Source organism: Diospyros lotus, chromosome 8 (genome assembly GCF_014633365.1).
Source record: "Diospyros lotus cultivar Yz01 chromosome 8, ASM1463336v1, whole genome shotgun sequence".
Classification (NCBI taxonomy): domain Eukaryota; kingdom Viridiplantae; phylum Streptophyta; class Magnoliopsida; order Ericales; family Ebenaceae; genus Diospyros; species Diospyros lotus.
In genome coordinates, this window is record NC_068345.1 from 42,150,987 (window position 1) to 42,167,107 (window position 16,121).

Below are 16,121 nucleotides of genomic sequence, written 5' to 3' on the forward strand. Positions count from 1 at the left end.
TTGAACTATTCTCATATTTCTAAGCTCTAGTTTTTGAACTATTCTCAAACTTTTGTGCTTCAGTTTTTTGACTATTCTTACGCTTTTGCCTTTTACTTTTAATGTTTTTGTACTTCAATTTTTGGACTATTATGATGGTTTGTGCGTTTGATTTGTAAATAATAGACCTTAGATCATTTTTATACTTTTACATATAATAGCATCTTTCTAATCATATAGCAACATCACAAAATCATAATTTTGATTGTGATTGAGGGGATCACTTTTTCTTAAGTAGTAATTAAGTTGGGGTATCTTAAATTTAGGAGGAAGGGATTTATCTGACTTCAAGAGTAAAAAAAATCTTCCTCTTTTGTTGTTTCTCTTTAATGGGTACCAACTTCTTTTATTATAGCACTTGTTGAATCATTTTATTCATGTAAGGAGTTGAGTGACTACTAAAAATAGTTCGATTGTCAATTTCAAGTTAATGGTGAGACCACAATTCTCCTTTTTACGATTTCTTGGGATTTTTCTTCCCAAGGCTGGGTTATCCTACTGGACTAAGTGATGGATGCGCTGATCCTCAATGGGGTGATTAACACCTTGCTATTGCGAAAATAGAAGGGAAAATCGGATATTTGGGAATAATAGTCTCTTTGTATTGATTTACTTGATGAATACAAATGAGTCCGGCCAACCCTTTTTATAGTGGTTGAACGTGACCCTTTAAAGAGATACAACTATTAAATAAAAAGACATGTGCGCTGGAAATGAAAATCCGCAACCATTGGGGTTGGCGGTTATGGTCGGATGGGCGCAACTGGCCGGGCAGCAGTTGGGCGCAGCTGGGTGCAGCTAGCTGGGCAGCAGTTGGCTAGGCAGCAGGTGGGGCGTAGCTGGCTGGGCAGCTAGTCGCATGGTGGCCGTGCACGCGCGCCCTTCGCAGCTGTTCGGGACGTGGCTGGCATCCGTTCGGGCCTCAGTTGCGTCTGCTAGTGCGCGGGTGGCAGTTGCTTGGCCAGCGGTTGCGTCTGTTGGCGCCAGGCTATAGGTGCATGGCTGCGGTGTGGCCCGATGTGGCTTGCTGTGCGGCAGCATGGCCTCAGCGTGCGGCAGTGCGGCCTCGACTTGCAGCAGCGTGGCCTCAGTGTGCGGCAGTGCGGCCTGGCCTTGCAGCAGCGTGGCCTGCCGTGGGGCGCGATCTGCAGTCTTGGCAGCCATGGGCTTGTCATGCGCACCCGATTGCAGCAAGTGTGGGGCTGCTTGCGGCAGATTGCTGCCAATGGCTGGCATGATGGGAACCTCGGCCATAGTGGCTGCAACTTGTGGGTTCAACATTCCCCGCCCCTTGGGAACCATCTTGTCCTCAAGATGCAAGTGGGGAAACTGGTAGGCAAGATATTGGGTTGACTCCCATGTGGCCTCGTCGGGTGTCATATTCTCCCATTGCACCAAGGCCTCAGATATCTTCTTGCGATTCCTCTTGACCACTCGATAGTCTAGGACCCTTAAGGGCTGGACCAGCAATGTGGTGTCCTCATTAAGCTCGGGCAAGTCGTGCACAACATCTGTCAGATGACCCACCTTGGCTTTAAGTTGTGACACGTGAAAGACTGGATGCACACGTGTATCAGCTGGCAAGTCCAACTTGTAGGCCACGGGTCCAATCTTCTTGAGGATTTTATAGGGCCCATAGTAACGGTAGCCCAATTTCATCTTAGCAGCAAGAGTAACACTCTTCTGCCTGCGTGGGCGAAGCTTGACATAAACCAAGTCGCCTTCTTGAAACTGTCGGTCTTGCCTTCCTTGGTCATAGTAGTTCTTCATGCGGGATTGTGCCCTGACCAGGTTGGCCTTCAACTCGTCCAAGAGTTCACCTCATTCTACCAACACTTGATCCACGCTGTCCATGGGGGACTGGTTGGGCGTATAAGAGACAAGTGCTGGGGGAGTTCGCCCATAAACAGCTTCAAATGGGGTGCGTCCCAATGACTGGTGGTAGGATGTGTTGTACCAATACTCTGCCCACGGAATGCGGTCGGCCCAAGTGTGGGGATTGCTTTGTGAAAAGCAACGGAGATACTGCTCCAAGGTCCTGTTGGTGACCTCTGTTTGTCCGTCGGTCTGTGGGTGGTATGAGGAACTAGCAGAAAGCTCAGTCCCTAACATCTTGAACAGCTCCTTCCAGAAGTGGCTTGTGAAGATTCTGTCCCTGTCTGTAATAATAGTGCGTGGCAGGCCATGTAGCCGAACCACTGTTTGCATGAACACTCGAGCCACAGATTGGGCAGTGAATGGGTGAACCAGAGGGATGAAGTGAGCATACTTGCTCAATCGGTCCACCACGACTAAGATAGAGGAAAATCCTTGAGATTTTGGCAGACCCTCTACAAAGTCCATTGTTAGATCCTCCCAAATCTGTTCAGGCACGGGCAAGGGTTGCAGCAAACCGCTAGGCCGTGTGGAGTCACTCTTGGCGCGCTGGCAGGTGTCACACTCTGCAATGTGCCTGGCTATCTGCTGCTTCACGCCTTCCCAATAGAAGAGTCGGCTAAGTCTCTGCCAGGTGCGGTAACTTCCGGAATGGCCCCCTTCTCTTGAGTTATGGAAATGTCGGATCAGATTGACCCTTAGATCCTGTACATCAGGCACATATGCGCGTCCCTTGTACAGTAACAGGCCATTTTTCATTTCATAGTCATCAGGGGAAGTACCTTCCTCGATGGCTTGCATCAGTTCCTGGCTGCGCTGGTCGGTTGTGAGGGCGTCTCTTATTTGCTGCCAAATGGCCCATGTGGGGCCTGTGATGGGTAGAAGTTGTGGCCCATCTTCTCGCCGGGACAAGGCATCAGCCACCTTGTTTTGGGCACCCGGGCGGTACATGATCTCGTAATCAAAGCCCATAAGCTTTGCCACCCATTTTTGTTGGTCGGGTGTGAGAACACGCTGCTCCAAAAGATGTCGCAGTGGTTGCTGATCTGTGACGATCTTGAACCGTTGCCCTAATAGATATGGACGCCATACTCTGACTGCTTCAATGATGGCCAGCATTTCTTTGGCATATGCAGACCATGTGGCTTTAGTTGGCCCAAGGGCCTTGCTGAGATAGGCTAATGGTTGGTCTCTTTGCACCAGGACTGCACCAATGCCAACGTTGCTGGCATCTGTGTGCACTTCAAACTGTTGGGTGAAATCTGGCATAGCCAAGACAGGGGTGCAGGTCATGGCTTGCTTGAGTGCCGTGAAGGCTTGATCTGCTTCATCTGTCCACTGAAAATTGCCCTTCTTGAGCAGTTGCGTAAGGGGCTTGGCAATGATTCCATAATGCCGCACAAATTTGCGGTAGTAGCCAGTGAGTCCCAAGAAGCCTCGGAGTTGGGTGATGTTGGTGGGCTGAGGCCAAGACTGCATGGCAGCAATCTTGCGGGTGTCCACCTTAACTCCTTCTGGAGAGATCTAATGTCCCAAGTACTCTACCTCAGTCTGGCCGAATGCACATTTGGACAGCTTTATGCAAAAGTGGGCTTGGGCCAAGATGGTGAGCGCTTGACGCAGATGCTGGAGATGTTGTGCCCGTGTCTTGGAGTAAATTAAGATATCATCAAAGAAAACCAAGACGAACTTACGGAGCACTGGCTGGAAAATTTGATTCATTGCCGCTTGAAAGGTTGATGGCGCGTTGCACAATCCGAACGGCATGACAAGGTACTCATAGTGGCCATGATGGGTGCGGAAGGCTGTCTTGTGGATGTCAGGCGGGTGCATGCGGATCTGATGGTATCCTGCCCGCAGGTCCAACTTTGAAAAAACTGTTGCGCCTCCCAACTCATCCAGCATGTCATCAATGGATGGAATGGGGAATCGATCCTTCACAGTGGCTTTGTTCAAGGCGCGGTAGTCTGTGCAAAAGCGCCACGACCCGTCCTTCTTCTTGACAAGTAGAACTGGCGAAGAGAAGGGACTGGTGCTGGGTCGTATGAGATTCTGCTTGAGCATCTCCTTCACTTGCCTCTCTATCTCGTCTTTTTGATGGTGGGCGTACCTGTATGGGGGTACGTTCACGGGCTGCTGTTCGTCTATGAGGGTGATGCGATGATCGCACGCCCTGCTTGGTGGTAGGGTGGTGGGTTCTTGCAAAACCGAGGGAAAGTCTGCAAGCACCTCTTGAATGTCGGTTGCTATTTCTTCCCTCTGTGGGTCGGTTGCTGTGGGAAAATCTTCTTGGCTGCGGGGTTGGGTGGCTACTTGAATGGCATAGCATTCACCTCCCGCTCGGATCAACTTCTGTATCTCGTTTCTTTTGATTGCATGGCTGTGACCAGGCTGCATGGACAAGCATACCGGTTGGTCTCCAAGTGTGAATTCCATGGTCAGTCGCTTGTAGTCGAAAGCCACTTTGCCCAACTGGGATAGCCACTGCACGCCTAATACGATGTCGACCCCTGCCAATGGTATGGCATACAGGTCCACCGTCACTGCAATGTGTTGGATCTTCAGATTCACGCTTTTGCATTGCTGGGTGCATGTCAGCTTTTCCCCGCTGGCTACACGCACATGGAAAGAGTCAATGTGGGTGATAGGGATCTGCAACCTTTGGGCGATCCTTGTACTGATGAAGTTGTGTGTTGACCCGTTATCAATGAGTAGGCTGACTTCACGGTTGCGCAACATGGCTGTGATGCGCATGGTTTGTGGCCCGGATGAACCAGCTAAAGCATGCAGAGATACTTCGGGCTGTTCGTCACTGGCTGCTTCAATGGCTTCTGCGGGCCAGTCGAGAGGCATGTTGGGCTCTGCCTCTTCCTCATCCCAGTCCTGAGGGTGGTCGCACTCGATCAGAAAGGCTTGGGCCTTCTTGCACTTGTGGCCCGGCGTAAACTTCTCGTTGCAGTTAAAACATAAGCCTTGCTCACGTCGCTTCTGCATTTTGTCCCATGAAAGGCGCCGCACGCCTGGGGGAATAGACTTACTGGACATGGCTTGTGGCGGGGGTGGTACCTTTGGCTTGTACCCGCTACTGCTTGCGGCCACAGTAGGGCCTTTGTAGGCATATGACTTGCGCATGGATTGCACCTGTTCATCCTTCAGTCTTGCAATCTCTATGGCATGACGCAAGTGGGTGGGCCTATGCAACTTCACTTCTGTTGCTAATTCTGGCTTAAGGCCTCCAACAAATGCCCCAATCAAAGCCTTTTCAGGCCAGTCCCTCACCTGTGTGGCAACTCTTTCGAATTCTTTCTGGTAGTCACGGAGGGATCTCGTTTGCTGCATTTTTGACAATGCTTCATCGTAGTCCATGTATCCGGTAGGGCCGAATCTGGTGCGAATTTCTTGTTCAAAGTCCTTCCACCGGATTGTTTTGCCCTGATTCTCATAAGTGCGAGAGAGCCACTGCCACCAGTGATTGGCCTCTCCTTCTAAAAAGTAGGCAGCATAGTCTACCTTCTCTTGACTGGTTATGTCTTGTGACTTGAAGAATTGATTGGCACGGCTGAGCCAAGAAATCGGATCCTCACCATTGAAGGTAGGAAATTGCAGTCGCGGTTTAAAGGTGGATTGCTTGCGGGCAAAGGGATTTGTAGTGGCTTCCCTGTTGTCTTCTTGTCGTTCATCTTCAGAGTCGTCCTCGGATCTTGAATCATGCCTTTGGCTAACAGAGGCAGGAGTTCGTTGTCTGGGGGGTGATCTGCTGTTGCTTCGCCTTGATGATTGCTGTTGTTCAACCAATAGCGTAAGTCGTTGCAGAGTCTGCTCCATTCTTGAAAACCTATCTTCCATGGTGCTAGACATGTTTTCAAGGTTCTCAAGTCGTTCACGGTTGGTTGGTACTCTAGCCATCTTTGTTGGTTGGAAAAATAGATCGTTGGAACTTCGCTGGCTTGACTCTCAACGAAAGCACCAATGATGGATGCGCTGATCCTCAATGGGGTGATTAACACCTTGCTATTGCGAAAATAGAAGGGAAAATCGGATATTTGGGAATAATAGTCTCTTTGTATTGATTTACTTGATGAATACAAATGAGTCCGGCCAACCCTTTTTATAGTGGTTGAACGTGACCCTTTAAAGAGATACAACTATTAAATAAAAAGACATGTGCGCTGGAAATGAAAATCCGCAACCATTGGGGTTGGCGGTTATGGTCGGATGGGCGCAACTGGCCGGGCAGCAGTTGGGCGCAGCTGGGTGCAGCTAGCTGGGCAGCAGTTGGCTAGGCAGCAGGTGGGGCGTAGCTGGCTGGGCAGCTAGTCGCATGGTGGCCGCGCGCGCGCGCCCTTTCGCAGCTGTTCGGGACGCGGCTGGCATCCGTTCGGGCCTCAGTTGCGTCTGCTAGTGCGCGGGTGGCAGTTGCTTGGCCAGCGGTTGCGTCTGTTGGCGCCAGGCTACAGGTGCATGGCTGCGGTGTGGCCCGATGTGGCTTGCTGTGCGGCAGCATGGCCTCAGCGTGCGGCAGTGCGGCCTCGGCTTGCAGCAGCGTGGCCTCAGTGTGCGGCAGTGCGGCCTGGCCTTGCAGCAGCGTGGCCTGCCGTGGGGCGCGATCTGCAGTCTTGGCAGCCATGGGCTTGTCATGCGCACCCGATTGCAGCAAGTGTGGGGCTGCTTGCGACAGATTGCTGCCAATGGCTGGCATGATGGGAACCTCGGCCATAGTGGCTGCAACTTGTGGGTTCAACACTAAGGCCTTCATCCAGTCTTCCTTGTGGACCTAGCGCCCCCCCCCCTCGCTCTCTCTCGCTCTCTCACACACACACAGTCAGTCACAGGGAGCCATCGAGGAAGGGCTTAGTCTCTCCCAATTCATTAGCAAAATGGCTCTAAGTCAATATTGTATCTTATACTTAAAAGATCTTAAATTTCTTGAACCTAGGACAATTTTTGGGGAACCATTACGTGCCATTAGATCCCTCGATAAAGCGGGTAATTAAATTTGAGAAAGTAAAGATGATGACTTTACGACACACTGGATGACATGGCAGTAAATGACAGGTGCTAGCATAGAGAGCGTGGTGCTTAGCTGGCACACTGGACGCCAGCTGCTTTGGATTGAGCCTTGAAGATAAGGCATGCGAAGGAAGGAACAAAAAAGCCATCCACTTCTTCACTTGCTCTGAGAACGGAGTTTCTGAATTAGAATCAGCCATTCTCCTCACTCTGCTCGGGGGAGAGAGATGATGATGATGGCGGCCTTTAGTGATTTGAGATCTCATCAGCTGTGCTTCTGCTTCCCAAAGCAAACCAAAAATCCCTCTGCAAATCCCATATTTCTCATCCCTATATTCAAAGCCTCCCCTACCAGCTCCAGAAATCCATCCCCACTGCCTCGAGCCGTGAAACTTGCTAGACAAAAAGCCCACAGAAAGAAGCCCCAACTCCTGCTAGATTATCGTCGTCGTTGTCGGCAGCAGCAATATAGTTATTCTTGGAAGGAAGACGGAGAACTGCGTCGGGAAGTTTCCCCAAATGGGCATTCCAAGCTTGTGATGCTGGGAGCAGTTTGTGTTGGAGTGGCGGTGTTTGTAATGGGTTTGGATGAGCAGAGGGCGATGGCTCTGGGACTGGGTGGTCCAGAAGGGCCACTGGTGGAAGAGTTCTGGGATAACATGAGAAGATACGCGCTTTACATTCTGACCGTCAGTACCGGCGTGGCTTACACCATTTTCCAGCCTATATTGGAGTTGTTGAAGAACCCCATCTCTGCAATTCTCATTTTAACCATCTTTGGGGGCAGCATCTATATTGTGTCCCAAGTGCTTTCAGCCATGGTTGGTGTCTCCGAGTTCAACTACGAATATGGCTACTAGCTACCTGGATTCTGATTTTCCTTTACATAATCAACTTGTGTTGTCAACTCTGGAGACTGGATATAATGCATACATCTGTCTCTGTTAAGTTCGGTTGTTGTAAAATCTGGAGCAATCTAATTTTATTGAATTATGCTATGCTTAAATACATGAGTTTGCAACTAAAATCCAGAAATAAAGGCAACAAACTTCCTAAACTTTAGCTACTAACGTTAACAGCCAGTAGATAACAGAAAATGAGAAACAAATCTCCTAAAAACTTGGTCAAACAGCATCTATATTAGCAATCCTACAGCTACTGATGCACACGTTCAACGCTCCTCCTTGCATCAGTGGGTGAAGATTCCAAGTTTCTCTCTTAAAAACTCAAACCTGCTTCTAGAAAGAGCTTTAGTAAAGATATCTGCTAGCTGGTTTTCAGTCTTGCAATACTTCAAACACACTGTACCATCCTTTTGAACATCTCTGAGAAAGAACAATTTTATACTGAAATGCTTTGTTTTTCCATGAAAAACTGGATTGTTAGAGATGGCTATGGCTGCCTGGTTGTCCACCATCACCTCTGTTTTCATCCCTTGCTCCAAGTGCAAATCAATTAGAATTTTTTTAGCCATAAGGCCTGATTAACAGCTGCTATGGCTGTTATAAACTCTGCTTCAGCTGTTGATTGTGCAACAATTTCTTGTTTTTTTGAACACCAAGAGAATACACATGATCCAAAGCTGAAACAGTAGCCTGTGGTACTTTTCATGTCATCTAAAGACCCTGCCCAATCACTATCCGAGTAACCTTGCAGCTTGAAACTCTGACATGTACTGAACTTGATACCATAACTTAAGGTCCCCTTGACATACCTTAGAACCCTTTTTGCTGCTTTAAAATGACTTTCACTTGCACAATTCAAGAACCTTGATAGTACACTTACAACATACAAGATATCTGGTCTTGTTGCTGTGAGATACATTAAGCAGCCAATTAAACTTCTGTAAAGAGTTTCATCTGCTTGTTCAGCTCCATCATCCTTACACAACTTCTCCTTTTGACACATTGGAGTACTCATGCTTTTACAATTTTCCATGTTGAATTTCTTTAGGATCTCTTTTGCATACTTCCTTTGACAGATGAAAATTTCATTCTTTTCTTGCTTAATCTCCATTCCAAGGAAGTAAGTCATTTCTCCCAGGTCAGTCATCTCAAAGACTTGCATCATGTCTTCTTTAAAATGCTGTACAAGTTCAGTATTGTTACCTGTAACTAGACATGGCCAAAATTGAACCGGACCGGCGGTTCGAACCGGAACCGGACCGGCCGGAACCGGACCCGGAACCGGCCGAACCGGAACCGGAACCGGAACCGGACCGAACCGGCGAAATTCGGTCCGGTTCCGGTTCAAGGTTCCGGAGAACCGGAACCGCCGGTTCCGGTTCCGCGGAACCGGACCGTTGGCCCCCCTCCCTCCCCCCCCCCCCCCGTGCTCCCCCCCCCCGTCCCCATGCGGCCGTGCCCCCCCTCCCCCAACGGTCCAAAATTGGACCGTTGGCCCCCCCCCCAACGGTCCAAATTGGACCGTTGGCTGCCACCTCCAGCCAATTTTATTTTATTTTTTTTTAAATTTTATAATTCCTATCTATATATACCCCTCCCTCCCCCACTCATTTTTCACACTTTCTCTCTCTCTCTCTCTCTCTCTCTCTCAAGTCTCAAGCTATTATTCTCTCAATTTTGTCTCTCATTTAATATTTCAATTTCAATTTCTTCAATCTTCTCATTTTGTTATTTATCAATTTATTCAATTATATTGTTAATTATTTATTACTTGTTACTATATTATTTTATCATTATTATATTTTTTTATTATCATACTTTTTTCAAAAAAATGGCAAGTGAAGGTAGAAATTTTGAAAATGTTGAAAATGTTGAGTTTGAAACTCAAAATTTTCAAACACAAGAGAGTGAAACTCAACAAAAGGGAGGTGGAAAAATTTCTACTTCTGAAATTTTGGAGTGGTGGAAAAGGCACAAGGAGACATTTCCAACTCTTGCAATTATTGCAAGTCAACTTCTTGCAGTTCCAGCTTCAACTGTAGCCGTTGAACAAACATTCAGTGGAGGCAACATTTTGGACGAAAGAAGATCAAGATTGGCTCCAGAATCATTGGAAGCTCAAGTTTGCCTCGATGATTGGGAAAGAGCTAACATGCGACGTCAAGAAGAACTTATCCATTCATCATCATCTGACGAATGGGTTAATGATGGTTCAACAACGGCGACTTCCGACTCCAATGAAGATGCGTAGGATCCAAGTCCATATTTTATTTTTTTTCACATTTGTAAAAATTAATTACTTGTATTACATTTTTGTTGTAATTATTTTTTAATGAAATTAAGTCTAATTCTATTTTTTATTTTTTATTTTTCACATTTGTAAAAATTAATTACTTGTATTACATACTTGTTTAGTTGTTTTAATTATTTTTAATGAAATTATTACTTATATTTCTTCAATTTTTAGTAGTGTTTTTTTATTAAAAATATGGTTGAGAATATTTATATTTACAATTACATTTAACAATTAAAAATCGAAACCAAACCGAACCGAACAACGGAACAAGGACCAAAATTGAATACAACAATATTTAAAAAAAATTAAAAAAATTCGGTTTGAACCGGAACCGGAGCCGTTGACCGAACCGGCTCAAACCGTTGACCGAACCGGTCCAAACCGTTGACCGAACCGGCACGAACCGGAACCGGAACCGAACCGTCCCAAACCGCCCTTGGGCGGTTCGGTTCAGGTTCAAAGATTTCTTGAACCGGAACCGGCGGTTCATGAACCGGAACCAGCGGTTCATGAACCGTGGCCATGTCTACCTGTAACTAGGAGATCATCAACATATAAAGAGATCACGATAAAATTAGCTTGATCACCTTTGATATACAAAGTTGACTCACTAAGACTTTTAACAAAGCCTAAGTTCAATAGATGCTCATCAATCCTGCTGTACCAAGCTCTTGGGGCCTGTTTTAAACCATACAAAGCCTTCTTCAATAGATAAACCTTGTTCTCATGTCCTTTCACAGCAAAACCTTCAGGTTGATCTACATAGATTTCTTCCTCTAGAAATCCATTTAGAAATGCTGATTTCACATCAAGTTGGTAGATTGTCCATCCCTTTTGTGCTGCTATGGCTAACAACAACCTGATTGTGTCTAGCCTTGCAACAGGAGAAAATGTATCAAAAAAATCCACACCAGAAACTTGAGCATACCCTTTTACCACTAGCCTTGCTTTGTGCTTGCTAATTGAGCCATCTGCGTTTAGCTTTGTTCTAAACACCCACTTGACTCCAATCACCTTTCGGTGTTCAGGCCTTTCAACAAGTTTCCAGGTTTGATTTTTTTCAATCATGGAGAGCTCCTCCTGCATTGCAGCTCTCCATTTGTGATCCTTTTCAGCTTCCCAATACCCTACAGGTTCAAGAATTGCAACGTTGCATCTCTGATAAATATCAGAGAGCAATCTAGTTCCTCTTATAGGAGGATCATCAACTAACTCATCCTGATTTTGTAAAGGATCAGCAATCAGTTTCTTTTTTGCATCTTTCCAGCTCCATTGCTCATTCTCCATAAAGTGCACATCCCTGCTTATCAAAATTTTCCTCGTGTGAGGTTGGAAAACTCTGTAAGCCTTGGATATTAAGCTATATCCCACAAAGATGCCAGGCTCAGCTTTCTTATCTAGCTTGTCTCTTTTAATCTGTGGCACATGAGTAAAGCACAAGCATCCAAACACTTTAAAATTTTGCAAAGAGGGCTTGTAACCATACCAGGCCTCAAAAGGAGTCTTCCCATTTACAGCTTTAGTGGGAAGTCTGTTTAGCAGAAATACTGCAGTGTTTGCAGCCTCTGCCCAATACTCCTTAGGCAGTCCTTTCTCATAGAGCATGCACCGGACCATTTCCACAATTGTTCTATTCTTCCTCTCACTCACTCCATTTTGCTGTGGAGTCTATGGTGCAGTGAGTTGATGCTCAATGCCTGCTTCATCACAAAACAAGTTAAATTGTTCTGAAGTATATTCTTTTCCATTGTCAGACCTTAGAACTTGAATCTTGCAACCACTTTGGTTCTCAACCCATTGCTTGAATTTAAAAAAAACTCCTGCAACTTCTGACTTAAACCTAAGAAAATAAATCCAACACATTCGAGTGAAGTCATCAATGAAAACTATGTAATATTTACTCCCTTTAAGTGAAGGAGTTCTCTGAGGTCCAGCCAGATCAGTGTGGATGAGTTTCAGCTTCTCAGTTGCCCTCCAAATTGACTGTGAGAAGGATAATCTTGTTTGCTTGCCCAACTGACAAACCTTGCAATTTGGCACATCAGTTTCAAGATGAGGCAATCCCTGAACCAACTGCTTCCTTTGCATAGACAAGATTGCTGTATGATGAAAATGACCTAGCCTCTTGTGCCAGATCTCTGTATTGTTTACAGTTACTGGATAAGCTACTTGTTCCTCCTTCATTGGATCAAGTGAGAAACGTTTACCTCCCATTTTGATTTTGAAAACTTCCTTGTCATTGGCATCCTTGATCAAACATTGCTTATTTTCAAAGATGACTTTAAATCCCTTCTCAACTAATTGTCCCACACTTAGCAAGTTTTGATCAATATCAGGTACATACAAAACATCAGAAATTAATTTTGTACCTGTGCAACTTTCAATGGCTACAGTTCCCTTCCCTTTAATAGTAATGAGTTCACCATTTCCGATTCTGACTTTACTGGTAGTTGACTTGCTTAGTTCCTGAAATAACTCCTCATCATTTGTCATGTGATTAGTACAACCACTGTCCACCAACCAACTTTCTTCAGAACTGGCAGTGGAAAAACAAGTAGCTACAAACAATTGTTCCTGCTCTTGCTCTTGTTGATCTGCTACTTGTGCACCTGCCTGCTGCTGTTGAGTTTTGTTCTTGCATATCTTAGCAATATGACCTAATTGCTGGCACTTATGGCACTTCACATAAGGTCTCCTCCAACACTTAAAAGGAGAATGACCTTTTTTTCCACAATGTTGGCATGGAGGATAATTTGATTTATCTGCTCCCCCAGGTGTGATTGAATTGCAAGGCTGATCAACACTTCCTTTCTTTCCCTGCTTCTTCTTGCCCTTGGTCTGTAATTTGGCCTGTAAAGCCCCTTCAACAGCTTCTTCTTGCCTCATAAGTCTTCTCTACTCTTGTGCCTGAAGAGCATTCAACAATTCTGCCAAAAAGATGCTGGACAAATCCTTTGAGTTCTCCAAAGCATAAATTGTTGATTCAAAACGTTATGGAAGAGTAACCAGAATCTTTTGAACTATTCTAGAGTCAAGAAACTCACCACCAAGTATCCTTACCTTATTTGCTATGCAAAGAAGCTTATCAAAATACTCTTTCACAGTTTCTGAGTCTTTCATTCTTTGCATCTCAAACTCTCTAATTAGGTTCAGCATTTGCATCCCTTTGATCTTCTCATTTCCCTCGTACTCTTTCTTGAGAAAATCCCAAATTGCCTTTGCTGACTTGAGAGTCATAATCCTAGTAAAGATAGTTGATGAAACTGCTGTAAAAAGGCAGGCTTTTCTCTTGGATTTCTTCTGCTTCTTCTCTTTGTGATTTCTGATCTGTGCCATAGTTGGATTCTCTGGTAAAGGTGGAACTTCATAGTCCTCTTCCACTGTTTCCCAAAGATCATTGGCTTCCATCCTCACTGCCCACATTTGATAGTTTTCTCCGTCGAACACAGGAGGTGTTGCAGCCATAAAGGATGTCTCAGATTGCATTTTTACACTCACAAGGTCCCTCAAGATATGACGGCTCTGATACCAATTTGTTGTAAAATCTGGAGCAATCTAATTTTATTGAATTATGCTCTGCTTAAATACATGAGTTTGCAACTAAAATCCAGAAATAAAGGCAATAAACTTCCTAAACTTTAGCTACTAACGTTAACAGCCAGTAGATAACAGAAAATGAGAAACAAATCTCCTAAAAACTTGGTCAAAGAGCATCTATATCAGCAATCCTACAGCTACTGATGCACACGTTCAACATCGGTAGCAAAAGTAGTGAATATCTTTTCAAGTACTGGAGGGGGCAATATATTGCATGCTTAATTGATTGTTCTAAGCTGAAGATCAACACAAATATATGATAAATAAAAGCACAGCCACAAATTACAAGTCCATATATAACTCTTGATGTGTATCACCAGCTAGCAGGGCCATTATTATGTTAAGAAAGATGCATAATAATAATATATAGCTATATTGTACACACTACAACACAGTACTTACTAATTAATTAATTATATATTTGTCATGGCATCATCACTGGCACAGCAGGCATGGTTAATTTATGATCCTTTCACTTGTATCAAGATGTCACGGTCAAGTTGAAGAAGTAACAGAAAACAAATTAAGGTCAGACTGGGAGAGAGTGGGTTGGATTGGATGATGAGGAGGAGCTGCAGGCAACCGAGAGGACACAGAGAGAGGGTAGGGGAAGGTATTGCCCTATTGCTGGAGCCTTATGGTATAAATTCTGGGGTCTTAACACAGATTTGTGGGATGTTGGAAGGCATTCGGTCCTGGCTAGTTCTCATTTTCAAACCCTCCTGCATTAACAGGGAGTTAGCTGACAGTAAGCACATTTTACTTATCTTCTCTGCTGTTATGAATTGAACAAACAAGTTCCATCTAAAGAAAATTCAAGTCTTGAACATTCACCATCTCGTTTAAGTTATTAGATAATTTAGGAGGGATATTAATTGGTTGGCACTTCTTTCTGTCAGATCAATTTTTAATGATAATTAACATGAGGGGAGCTACTAAAAAGCTTTTGTAAAAATAAACTGTCACCATAATGATGATGTGCTGGATAAACACACACAAATTAAGTAGTAGATCACTAGATTCTATCAATCCATTATTGAGTTGCATGGAAGGATTAACTATAGCTGGACAGGCATGGTGAAGAAATAATGAATGGTAGGGCCCCGTTGGGACAATCTAGATCGATCTTGCAGCAGCAGGAGGTAGGCTAGATAAGACAGGATATACAGTAGAGGATAGAATTTGGTTGTGGTGAAGGATACGCAGCCTTTCAGCAACCTAGCTAGCTAGCTAGAAACTTCAAAAGAACATATCCCTTGAATTATTTCTAAACTGGCTTTCTCATGGCCATTCACCGGCCTGGATCTCTGTCTAAATACAAGCACACCATCCATAATACTATTTAGTACTCAACAAAACAACTACACTTGTTATACACACGACCCGATCCTTGAGAGCAAATCTCTCTCTCTCTCTCTCTCTCTCTCTCTCTCTCCTCTGAATAGCAAGTCTCTCGTTTGGCCTTCACGCAATCGTATTGAGATCAATGGATGAAAGTGAGAAGCAGGAGCTTCAAACTACTACTGCTACTACTAGTACCCAGTTTAACAAATGTCATAAGTTTCTCGAGAAGACTCTGCAGTTTCTCCTCCCTGCACTCTCTCTTCTCATGTCTTTCCTTTTATCTGTCTCTCCACCCATCTCTCACTTCTTCCACCGCTGCTTCAACTTTCAGTTTTCCGCATTTTTTTGGCCTCTTCTCGGCAAGATCTTTGATAGAAAGTTTATGTTCTTCATTTGCAATGGAATTCTCGCTTTTATCGCCAAAAGCTTGATTTTTTCTAGCTCGTCTCCTCCTGTAGTACTACTCTCTGATGTTAGTACTGATCATGATGAGTTTGCAAAGATTGATGCAGAACGTACCGAGCCTGCCTCATCATCAGAAATGGAAGCAGATGAGCTTGAAGATGAGGAAACTATAACGCAGATTACTGATACGGGATCTCTGGAGGGATATCTCACCGATCGCATGGAAGAAGAAGAAGAACCAGAATTCAAAACAAAAAAAAGAAAAGGCGTCATTGAATGTGCAGGTACCAGAAACAAACAGTCCAGCTCTGATGATTGGATCTGAGGATGATGACGAAGAACAAGAAGAAAGTGAGTCTTTGATTCCACCAATATCTGTAGAAGAGGAAGGAAAATGAAGTGAGTGTGAGCACAGAGGAATTGAACAGAAAATTTGATGAGTTCATTAGGAAGATGAAGGAAGAAATCAGGATTGGAGCCCAGCGACAAGTGATTCCTGTGTAATGCGCCACCCTGGTCCCTGATGTACACTTAACAATGAGCTTAACGGGATTATTATAGTCTCCTTATGTTTTAGGAAATCTAATTAATTAATGTTGTAAGTACTTCTGAACTTACTTGATCTTCTCAGCAAAACGGACTTCCAGTTG

The 16,121-nt window shown here is 44.8% G+C and overlaps 3 protein-coding genes across 3 annotated transcripts; 1 reads left to right on the forward strand and 2 right to left on the reverse strand.

The window, feature by feature from the left end:
- Positions 1–3,438: 3,438 nt before the first annotated feature.
- On the reverse strand, positions 3,439–5,820 carry LOC127808671 (uncharacterized). Its single transcript, XM_052347237.1, has one exon. The coding sequence runs from the start codon at positions 5,818–5,820 to the stop codon at positions 3,439–3,441; it is 2,382 nt and encodes a 793-aa protein (XP_052203197.1).
- Positions 5,821–7,049: 1,229 nt separating this feature from the next.
- On the forward strand, positions 7,050–7,948 carry LOC127807326 (uncharacterized). The gene has a single exon (XM_052345055.1). It carries the CDS (start codon positions 7,152–7,154, stop codon positions 7,782–7,784), a length of 633 nt encoding a protein of 210 aa, XP_052201015.1. The 5' UTR covers positions 7,050–7,151; the 3' UTR covers positions 7,785–7,948.
- Positions 7,949–13,116: 5,168 nt separating this feature from the next.
- LOC127808672 (uncharacterized) lies at positions 13,117–13,611 on the reverse strand. Its single transcript, XM_052347238.1, has one exon. It carries the CDS (start codon positions 13,609–13,611, stop codon positions 13,117–13,119), a length of 495 nt encoding a protein of 164 aa, XP_052203198.1.
- Positions 13,612–16,121: the final 2,510 nt, after the last annotated feature.